Source organism: Ostrea edulis, chromosome 7 (genome assembly GCF_947568905.1).
Source record: "Ostrea edulis chromosome 7, xbOstEdul1.1, whole genome shotgun sequence".
Taxonomy (NCBI): domain Eukaryota; kingdom Metazoa; phylum Mollusca; class Bivalvia; order Ostreida; family Ostreidae; genus Ostrea; species Ostrea edulis.
In genome coordinates, this window is record NC_079170.1 from 41,646,145 (window position 1) to 41,658,714 (window position 12,570).

General features: G+C 33.4%; 1 protein-coding gene across 1 annotated transcript in view; it reads right to left on the reverse strand.

The window, feature by feature from the left end:
* Positions 1-6,296, reverse strand: part of LOC125654477 (leucine-rich repeats and immunoglobulin-like domains protein 3) — a 34,255-nt gene extending 27,959 nt beyond the window's left edge. Inside the window, exons 1-2 of the mRNA XM_048884440.2 lie at positions 5,851-6,296; positions 4,364-4,435 (exon numbers count right to left, since the gene is read on the reverse strand). Coding sequence (XP_048740397.2) covers positions 4,364-4,435; positions 5,851-6,038 — 260 coding nt within the window. The 5' untranslated portion in view covers positions 6,039-6,296. The remainder of the gene's footprint in view (positions 1-4,363; positions 4,436-5,850) is intronic.
* Between the last annotated feature and the right edge of the window lie 6,274 nt (positions 6,297-12,570).

Genomic DNA, 12,570 nt, shown 5'->3' on the forward strand with positions numbered 1-12,570 from the left:
TCTGGTCGATTTAAAAATCCGAATTTGCTTATACATACATGGGAGTACATGTATATGAATTTAAAACCTTGACAGGTAAAAAAAAAAAACCCAAAAATTACTAAGTACTAATGCCTTAGTCCAAACAACAAAGAGTTTACTGTTTACACCTCATACAATATCTTTCTTGTTTTCTTCATATAAAACAATACCTAATTATCTCTATACATGACAAGCACCGTTTCTAGGACTTGAAACACAACACTGAAGGTCGAACTGTGGAGTACACCTACAGTATTAGGTAAAAGTCATCAATTTCCACTTGAATTAATAATGAGCTGACCCAGGCCAGGTGCTGGCAATCAAACTCGAGACTATATCTAGACCTTATTCAATGCTTTCTACATTGACATACTCCCCAAAACCTCACTTGAAAAGGAATTTGCAATGTCACTGCAATATTCCCAGGAATTCATGAGCATTCTATGAATTTTGTAAAAACATGTATTATTTCTGCTTTAGTAAAGTGAAAATCTCCAGAAACTTTTTTTGGGGGAGGGGGGGAGAGAGATTCTTAATTCAATGGATGTTTCCTTACTGTTGATGTACGTACGAATATCACATATATAGTACACAAGGTCTATGGGGAAGGAACTTTCATGTAGACCTTAACATATAAATGAACATCAAGAGAGAGGACTCAATCAGTTACACACTAAATAGATATGAAATATGACAACTTGTAGGCATAAATTCTAAAGCTATCGGCCATGAGTTAGATTACCATCAAATATTAACATAAAACATCAAATCCCGACTTCTCTCTCCTGGCGTACACCTGGTCCTGAGCAAGGAAAAAGTACACTTTATTTGCTTACGACAACACCATTAACACCATGCTACATATTTTCCTCTTATTCAAGTCTACTTCTAACATAAAATGCTACATCTCTTTAGTGTAGATTTCACAGCAAGATCTACAGAATCCAATCAAATTACTGTGTGCCGATTTTCCCCCTCCGCAACACCTCGCGCACTAGGATTGAAATTTGAGTAATGAAAGGGGGGATGTTGAGGTTAAAAATAGAACACTTAAAAAATATAGGAGAATGTCAGACAGGCATGTTTACACCCAAAAAGTTTATCTAGAATTTACAGACTTGTAAGTCTGCTCAAGTTGGGAAACAGAAATAACATGACTGTGTGCACTGCTGCATATAATATAAAATGTAAATCTCGTCATGTATTTTATGATATCAAGACAATTCTGTTATAATACTGTAATTATACGAGCTACATGTTGCAAAAGTCGTCCTCCAGCTTCTTAATATCCAGAATATACTATCTACACGCAAACATGACTGCACAACTGATCGCTGCCTTCCACATTCTTAAAACAAGCTTTTCCGATTCAGAAGTACATCCCGTCTTCTTAAATTATTCAGGTTACATAAAAAGCAAATATAATATCACTTGGAACAGAGACCCTAACTTTCCATAAAAAGTCAATCTCTATTTTCATTAAACTTTCACGTACTTGGGAGCCCAACCATGCCATTTTACGGAGTGACTTCACAAATTTTATCGCTTAATATCATGCAATATCAAGAATTTATCGCTGTTACGCTATTATTATCTGAAACCCATATTTCATGTTTTTTTATAAAGCTTGCCACATCATAGATGAAAGTGTGCACATTAGCTAGGTAATGATTTCTATTGACTAACTTTGTATTTTATATGTACAGAGCTAAATGTTGACATAAAAAAAAATCCATAGCATTGTGTGGCATACCACTGAGCACTTTACTCTGTGGTGAAGCATATTTTGTTCAAATTCATAATTATAACAGGTTATCGAAACTAATTAGGACTAGTCACTTACAATTGTACAAACAATACAGTGTGTTAACAAGCACTTCCTTTGAATGATCACTCTTAATACCAGCTGTACAAATGTACTAGTTACAAAATTTTAAAAACAAAATATCACTACAAACAAGATTTATCTTAGCCTAAACATAACAAATACAAATAGTTGTTCTTCAATCACCCAAAATAAAAACAACAATCAAAATTCAGTCCCTATTTAACATGGATGTACAGAGTTCTAGTTACTAGCTTACAGTAAAAAATAAAAACCCTCAGCATTCTCAGAGCACAAAAAAGTACAAAGTCTTTTGCCACCGTAGAAAATACCATATACCGAGAGCCTACCAACAGCCCTGACATTCACTCCCCCCCCCCCCCCCCCTTCACATCCTCACATTGATGTAGCATAGTATTCATCTTGATCCGTTATTCGTCAACTTGCAACAGTCTATGCGAAAGACATCGGACCATCGGACCTGACCGATGTGCAGTGCCTCGGGTCCGATGCATCATTTTTCACACCGGACCGGAATGTCCGATGTCTCAGTGTCCGGTGTTGAGCTTTACTATTTAAATTTACTTAGTCATTTAAATGTTTGTTAGAAGTAAAAAATAGCACACAAATCCAAATACGTACATGAATGTGATTAAATCCGAATGGACGGTCTAAAGTATTATACGGGAGGGATCCCTGGTGTAATATTACTAGTATGATAAATAAGATTTCCTTGGTTTTGCATTTTCATGTTTCACTTTATTACATTAGGTTTTTCTGTCTGACAAAATTTGGTTCGGTCCTGTGTTCATTGATTACACAGGACCGAATGTCCTGTGTGGTCCAAAAAACGTTCTCATAGACTGTTGCAAGCAGTTGTATATCAGATCTTATATATATGCCTGTATGTATGCACATAAGAAACATATAAATTGGACAAACCATAAAAACATTTGGTGTAACGCTTCAACTTGGATTCTGTATGAACATTCTACATGAAACATACCATCTGTTTGGCATAGAAGTAAACAAGCACTCTACATAAAAAGCCTGTATTAACATTAACAGTATTAATTTGAACCAATCTGAGGTGTAGCAAATATACTCCCCCTTCACAAAGCGTCTTTTCATTCTACATCCTTCTCTCTCTTCGGCTTGATATTTAGGGGTTGAGGTGTCCCAGTACACTTTCTATTGCACCTATTTCCCGCACGTGTGCTTTACTATATAATAACCCGCAAAAGCAATATGGTCAGCATGTTTAAAATTTGATATTTGCATGTTGCTTTCAACTTTCTATAGCAGAAACAACTAACAATTATTCGGGCAACGAATTTGGAAAACAAATGACAGATTGTTTACATGTTACAATCTGTACAATTAGTGTGACACAAATCATACAAAACAATGATTAATTCCAAATATCATACTCCAGTTAATATTTCATATCACCGATGATCATAGTCTCAGTTTTCATGTGTACCCTTTGCCCAACTAATGGCAACCTCTTAACGAAATTTAAATCATGAATAAAGAAACTGTGTGGACAAGCGGAAAACTGAACCCATTGCATGATGTAAGGCATCAGAATAAAGGTGATCATGTTCTCATATTTCAATAGAGAAGCCTAGCATTGTGCCCTTCATGGACAATTCCTAATATACATTTAGTAAAACTACAGACCTATAAAAAGGCAAATGTATCTTTATTTCCACCATAATAAAAATTTCAAATGAAAGGAAAAACATATTTCAACAGATGCACCAACAAAACACCATGAAAAATATTTCAAACATTTATCGTTGTTAAAGTCAAAACATGAATATATATCAACCCGACTCAATCTAAAAATATACTCTTTTCTTGTTACAATCATTTGAAAGCTGTACATACAGTTGCTGAATACATCTCCTTGAACATTAATTAGAAATTTTAAAAAAAGTCAAGCCAAAGGATCCATCAGCAAAAAATTTATATGGACTTGGCAGAAAATGGCAGTACACCTCATTGCTTGGACTGACAAAATTATTAGAATGTCCAAGAATGTTAAAAATCAGATCTAAAATACTTAGCAAACTGTATGAGATTTATATTGCACCATCAACCATGACTTTGTTTGGCGGTGTGTTTTTATTAATTCATGACACAAACTAATCTCTACTTTACAGATTTTGGTAAGCCTCCATTCTACATCATTTGTCATCAGGATTTTTCCTGTGTTCTATGATTTACACAACACTTCACACTCAACAACATCACATCAAAAATAAATCCATAAAACTTAACTTTGTCATACAAACATATCATAATTACAGAGTTCTTTTTTTTTTAAAAAATCCAAAATATACTTCCTAACAAGTGCTTCCCACAAGACTTACTCCATGTCAATTTCTCTAAGCATCTCTACAACATGTTCCGTCTCTGAACCTCGATATCCGAATCTGAGATAACTGACACTCAAGCATAAAGAAAATCTAGTGCCTATAAAAACTGATGTGCTCATGAGACTATACTTACAGCTGGGTCAGATTGTTCAATCCCTTAAAATCGTCTTTTGATAAGGAAGAGATTCCATTGTTCTGCAATTCTCTGTAAAAACAAAATTACATAGAATACAATATAAATGCAGATGTCTGAAGAGGAAAGTTTCTGTACAAATCATACATGTATAAAATTCATTTCAAGTTTTTAAATTTCCAACTATGATCCAGACTTTATAAGAATTTTGCAGCATTCCTGTAGCACTGTTGAGAAATGATAAATCAATACCTCTATGTATGTAAATGATTAAATGAAGTATGCCCAATGGATTACATTTTCTCTTAAACTTTATGAATATAATAAAACAGATGAAAAGGTTCTGTCAAATATCTTAATGCAGAAAAGGAATTAAGTTAACCGAATAAAATCAATAAAACTTTTCATTTCCAACCTTGTCCCAAATTGTTTTTAATACATAAACTTCTATTTTCTTATTGCTAGTATCTTACAAAATAGATGCTGGAAGCAATACTGCATATTAAATATGTAATTCATGAAATTTCTATTTAGAGCCCTTGACTATTAAGTGGTGTTCTTGTAATTCTGCCTCAAACAGGAATCAGCCCTTGAATTAAGTGAGAACAATTTCCTGATAGTATCAGATCATCTCGTGTTTTATTTCCTCATAATCTTCCAGAGCCATCACAGTGGGTACAGGCACTTGTTATATTGTTTTGATTGAATTATTCTTTGAAAATTCATTCAAAATCAAAACTAACGGGAAATTATAATGGATTGTTCATTAATTCATGCATGTTTGTGTCTTTAAAATTTGTAATATATATAAAGTATCCACCCTCGAACACTTCTTAATCTCAGCAGATTTTAACCATTGAAATCTGTTCTTTATTGGCATTTCAAACATGCTTTGTCATATATCTATTCAGCTCAATTAAATTAATAGCTTCACATCAGCATTCAGTCTGAAAGTACTTTTTATCATAATCAGACAAGAAAAAGCAGAGCTACAGAAAATTGCAGGTCTACAAGAGTGCTCTATAGAAATATTTGAATTGGCTTTGTTGAAAACTTTTTTTAATTGATGTTTTCTTCATGTTAGAACCCCTTCTATACCCCAATATTCAACTGTTCACAAAGATGTATCCCTGAGAAAACCAATATTCTTTTGAATTGAAATTTCACTCGGCAAACACAAAACAATTCTTTCTTTTGGACGTTACTTTGAAACGGTTAAGTAAATAACTCAGCTGGTCTTCACTGCATTAGAAGACGAGGTCTATGTAAACAAAAGCACATTACAAGAGAAGACAACCCCTGGCAATAGCCTTTAGTAACTTTATAAACTTTTAAACCGTTCTGCTGTTAGAAATAATTACTTCACTACATATGTGTATTTCATGATTTCCTATGAAAGTGTATCAGATTTTAACTTTTACATGGTAATATCGATATCCATCTACTCGTTAGGACTAAGTGTGTCAGAAAAAGAGGTCACTACTTACAGGCGAGTTGTCCATGCTGGAAATATGAGATCTTTTGGAACATTTATAAGACCTTGCCGAGAGCAATCTACGAGATTTCCTAAACAATTACAGTAGGTAGGACATTGTTGCTGTGAGCCCAATGTTCCCCCAACACACATCAAATTCCATGTAACAAAAGCAGCAAATACATAAACAGCGGCCGCCATTTTGGCAGACCCATGGACAGTTGAAGTTTTGGATTTTCACCCAAATTGCATTTACACACAATCAACGGTTAATCGTTCCACACGGAAGAAATAAAGACATTCTGCTCCTTTGTGTGGTGCGAGTCTCTGCTCAATCGATGTCCATTTTGAATGATTAAAGTCCAAAACACTGCACTTCTTCGCAAGTTCTGTATAGTTCGAGATCTCACGAATGTTTTACATCGCCTCCTAAGTCTGGAGAGTCAATACATACCGCAAATTGTAACAAGACTTCTGATTGGTCAAAACAATCACGTGTGTGTTAATTTAACACCCCTCGGTTTGAAAGGTGTCAAAAGTGTGTGTATTGTGGAAATTGGTGTCAATCAAAATCAATTGATAATTTAAAACATCTAGAATATTAGGAAAAATACATTTATTTTCTAATTTTATGAAAACAATAGTCGCGTAATATGAAATTATACAATTTTCAATATCAAAATGGATTGATATTAATTAAATTGTCGAACTTCATTGTGCAATGAAAGTATATTTTAATAATTGACAATAAAGGAACCGATATCAAATTATTATAAAAGATTTCTTGATTTACGTATTTTAATGTTTATTTCGTGTTTTCTGGATTTATTGCTATACTGATTAAATTCACAATGTAATGAAATTCACTGATTTCATTCTATCTAGAGAGACAAAACTTTCCGGCGTAAATTAGACTCATGGAGAATAAAATCTTGAACTCATTGATGGTGTATAGTTGGGGAACACTGCACTGGGATTCTAAGAGTTGAAATTTAATGAATCCTATACAGACATTTCATTCAACGACCTTAGGTACTTGTGGATTTGAACTTTATGTCGAATAGCGACAATTGCTTTCTTTATTTCCTCCCCTTTTCATATTCAAGTGTAGTTACCCCGGTAATGCTCGTCTGTCGTCTAGCGATTTCTCTCTTTTCTTTTAGGCAATTCGTCCTCCAAACGTTGTCAAGTTTTGCGTGTCTACTCAAAAACATTCTTCATTTCAGAGACTTTTTGTAAGTTTTATTTTTACTCCTATTTTGATCCTGAACTAAAGCAAACAACCTGAGAAGATTTAGACATTTCTAACGTGGAAGAGTAAATGGCAGATTTCTTGACACGGTATAGAATGAAATGAAATTGATTCTGACGTGTCGGAAATTCAACTCAACAGAAAGCAGTTTAATTAAACTTTGTTAAGGATATTGGCAAACCTAATGAAAAAAAAATTACCTCAAAATAACTCAGTCTGTGTGTGTTCATTGCAAATTAGCAGGGTAATTAGAAAAAAATAAGATAAATAAACTCTATTTATTCGTTTTACCTGTTTCGTTATCGAATACTTTTAATGATTCCCCCTTTTTATCGATCTTTCAGATCCCCATGTCTGGATTACACATGATCAACCATTATCATATAGTTAGGTATTTTTGCGTAATTAATGCTAGTGTGATGAGGACGGGTATCTTTATTTGGGACAGCATACAACTGTACGGCTTATTTTTAAAATATATGAAACTCGCGTTAATAATTTTCAGATGTTCCTTATGATTGCCTGCTTATACTCTGATATATTTACTGACCTGAACAAGACATATATTTACAGGGCTAACTGAGGATGTGACCGGTCAACAGGGGGATGCTTGTTACTCCTCCTAGGCACTTGGTTCCGCCTCTGGTGTGTCCGGGGGTCCTGTTTGCCTAACTCTTAATTTTGTATTGTGTAGATATGGGATTTATGAGACTGATTACTATTCGTTTTCTTTGCATTTATATCTATATACATGTACATGTAGTTAATTTAACAAATGATATATAGCTGTGGAGAGTAGTACGACTACATGTATTTATTTCTTTGTTTTACTTTGTTTTTGTATTTTGGTGCAATCGACATTTTTGTTATGAAACGGTCCTACACATTAATAATGTTTCATTGTATAGGGCCTACTGTATATATACGTCATACTATATTCAGTGCATTACAGTTATCTAATACTATATATATATATATATATATATATATATATATATATATATATATATAATTACCCATTTATGTTTAATTAAGGTACATTTACTTTGCGACAAGGATTACGAGACTGGGAGAGTTCATGAATTGTTTGTTTAAAATAAATCTCTTAACTTTATCATTATTATTATTAATGATATTTTAAGGATACTAAAGAAACGGGGAACCACATGTTAACACGTGGTAATAGATAAAATTACATCTCTCTGACGAAGCGCGAAACATAAATTTGAGTTACCAAGACAACGCGTCACGTGTTTTATACGGCGCGTAACTCCAGAACCTTGAAGTCATGGAGCAATACATTTACACCAGGGAAGAAAATGTCCGTTACCGAACTCAATCTTCTAAATTTAAGCGTTTGTATGCAACAGACGGCTGTTATTGGTTTTTTTTCGTGACATCTACTTTTTAGGGGTATGATATGGGTGTATCCGATTTAACCAAGTGAAAGACCAGCTTTCCTAAACATATAGTTATCTCCGAAGCAGCTGCTATGGAAACTTTTTTTTTCCCATGATGAAACGGAAAAAAATTAATAAAATGTTTGATTGGGCGTACTATTATTTGCACTTAATATCATTCTCAATAAATATTGATAGCACGTGTTGATCAGACATGCATGTGCTCTATCAATACATTTCTGTACGTATGATCCACACTTATCTGATGCTCGTATAATATTGATGTTTGACTATAGATTGTCTTTCAGAATGATGAAAAGAAAGCAAAATTTTTACTATACATGTTTAACGAGTTTAAAAAAAAAAAAAAAATCATTATGTAGACTTTGATGAATGAATCCTCCTCAACGCATGCAGCCACTGCTCATACATATGCACTTGGTATATATAAATTGTATATATAGATCTATTCGTTTTAATACATGTGCATGGAGGGGGGCTGCATTCTTAGCGGTTTAGCGCTGACTGAGAGAGAGATACAGAGAGAAAGGGAGAGAGGGACACACACACACACACACACACACACACACACACACACACACAGAGAGAGAGAGAGAGAGAGAGAGAGAGTTATTGCATGATTACTTTCACAATAGAAAAAAACAGTTCTTCGAAGTCGTCTCAGATATTTGCATTCCTATTTCTATTTATTTAAGACTTGATAAATATTCCATTTCATTGCAAAAAGAATGAGTTTAGGTTATCAAGGCCTCAATACTACAAGGTTCAATCAAATTTCAAGAATTTTTATCAACAGCAAATGTTTGTTTCTAATTTATTCTTCAGTTTATTATGCTCTCCAATAGTTTCCTCCTTTAGGAAGAGCAGATTGTCCGAATTAATACCCCCAGGTGTTACTACACAGTCTACAAGGAGTTTTAAAAAACAAGATGTCCATGGGCCACATCGTTCACCTGAGCAATGATTCTTTTTCTTCTCAATATATATGTATTACAGGTGCATGTTTACAAATTAATATCAAACATATAAGATCCATAAGATGAGAACTATATTCGATCCTAGTGAATGAGAAACTTTGATTAGTCCCTAGAGCCTGCATTCAATGTTTTGCAAATGAATTTGACGAACGTGCGGATTTCAAAAGAAAGATTATCATATAATATCCATATATGCATGCATGTACACACTGCCTTTGTAATTATAAACTCTGTCGTGGCCGCTTTGACCAAAGGGTTGTTTTCAACATGTAATGTTTAAACATTTCCAATGTTTTTGCCTTTGATACCTCTACAAATTGTAATGATAGCCATTTCATCATGAATGCGTTCAGTTGTAACCAGTGAATACGTATGAATACAGATGCGTATAGTACGTCTATTGTAATGGCTGGGCATTCCGACAGAAATTTAAGTAGAATGGAAATATAGGAAATAAAGTTCATTTTTGTAAATACATGCATGAGGGTATGAAATGCAACGCTTCGCGCCGGCCTACTTTTCATGAAACGCGTCGCAATTCATACGCTCATGCGTATTTTCCAAAATGAAATTTATTTCTTAGATATAAACGATACGCATATATGTATGGTGATATTTAAATTTTTATATCCTTGTGACATTTTCATTATACTCGTGTGGTTCCTGACACATCACTGGCCCCCACGTTAGTAAATGATTTGAACAAATTTAACTTTAAAATTCATTATGCAAGAAACCTTTAATGCAAGTTATGCCAGAAATTTTTAAAGTAAGTTAAGATCGAAATTTCTGCTTTTCGACGTTTTAGGAAAGATTCACCAAATATTAAGTCCTATAATAACTATGTATTCCTTAATTATCTCCCTTTGAATGAGATTTGATCAATCATTTTGAATAAACAACTTGGAACTTATGCTTCGGCTGTGGAACGTAGCTCCATATTCTCAAAGAATTGTTTATACCAAGTTTAAGTTTAGGTGAAATCGAGAATAAGTTGAATGTGAAAAATAAAAAAACAAAAAAACAACCGACAGACAGACAGACAGACGGACGGACAGACAGACAGACAGCAGAAGACTGGGACAAATCTCGATCACGATAGCTGTACTTTAAGCCGCTCTAAAACCCTGTACGAAAGACTCGATCTTAAATCTATAAATACTATTTCAGTGTACGGTAATTACATACATGACGGATTTTGTCAACCATATCGATCTGCTTCTAAAAGAGAACGCGCACCTGTCAATAAAAATTAGAAGAAAATTTGTAATTTGTCTCTCTAGCGTTTTGTATCATAGATCACGGTTAGTATTACACGCTTTATTTACTTTGGTATTCAAATATTTTAACCCTGCCAAACAGCTGTTGCAGGCATTTGAGATTTTAATATTCTAAAAGAGAAATTTGACACACCTTCACGGTAAAAATGAAGTCCCCCATTCAGTGCATTAAAAAACAAGATATCATTGCAACCTTGTTTATTCCGTGCTTACGAGAAACCTAAATATCAGACAGGTTAATGAAGTGCCATTTAATTATTTATATTTCTTATTTGTTGATATCAATAAACAATTATTGATATTAAGCATTTGCATTCTTGATATTTATATTATTAATTTCATATCAAGAATTCTAATTTTTGATATCAATAAGTAGTGATTACCGGAACATGTATCAATCTAAAAAAAAAAAAAAAATCCGAAATCATTACCAAGAATTCAAACCAGCGGTATCATGGATTTTTTTTTTTTTTTTTTTTTTTTTACCGATATTTGATATCAACATTTAAAATCTTGATATGATTAAATTTATGTGTTTAAAGCATTTCTTGACAAGAATTCGATTTCTTGATATCAAGAGTTTGAAATCGTAATGTGTGTATGATGGAATTGGGCAGATTTTTTTCATATCAAGAACTTGAAAATGATCTCTAGCAAAACATACTTCAAACCTGATTTCAAAAGATCGAGTTTTTCTTGTTTTTCAAAATAATTGATACAGGAATTATTTTTCTTAATTTGGAAATACAATGTAGATTTGGTAGTAAAAATAGAGAAAGAAAAAAAACTAATTAAGAAGATAATGAAGTCGATGCGATATTTAGAAGATCAAAGAGAAACCTTGCAATGTAATTATTATATTAATAAAGGAACAACACATTGCTCTATCAACGAGTCGACGTTTTTCATAAATCTCGGAGATTCTCTTGTCGTAAATCAGTATGCATGACACTGCAATCAAGGTTATCACTTTTGAAGCATCTTTTAGCGGAATGTATGCATGTTTCAATGTAATTTAATATTACAACCCACATCTGCTATTTTTAGACTTGGAGCAACACAAGAAGCTTAATGATTAATTTTTTCATCTTGTTATTTAAAAAAACAAAACCAATTTATGTCATGCAATTCAAAAATTCAGTTAATTTGGATGAAGAATTTCTGAATATTTTCTTTTTCATATCAAAAATTAGATTTGATAATCAAAAGTTTGCAATGTTTTTAAAGAATTATTTCATATTGCTATTACATATCTAATAAATCAGCTGCATATATCAAAACGGCACCCCATAGTCAGGTTTCCAATCCCGGCGATATATACATGTATACATGTAGGTCAATGGTACATGTATGGGCTTGGTGGTGTAGTTTTAGATACTTATAGAAAATCGTGAAGTGTAGACATAAATTATGTGACGTATACGCTCATAGATGTGATGTGCACTATATGTCGTTTTCTGATTTTTAATATTTTATCGAAATTAAATTGAAAATCAGTAGATAACGATGTGGTTTTGTGCTCATCCTGGATCTGTGCGTGGGGGTGGGCGGTTTTAATTCTGGATCATGTGATATAGAAACACACGTAGAAGGAGAACCACCTATTCCCACCCCCACCCCAATGTAAGTGGGTCACCAAGATATAAGTATACTATGATAATGCCCTTCTGTCATATTTATCCATTAATTCATATAATAATCTTTAAAACTATCATTATAGGACATGAATGAAAAGATAGCGTAGAAGAGTTTTCCTTTAGCACTGAGAGGAGTATCACGAATCGGGGGGGGGGGGGGGGGTTG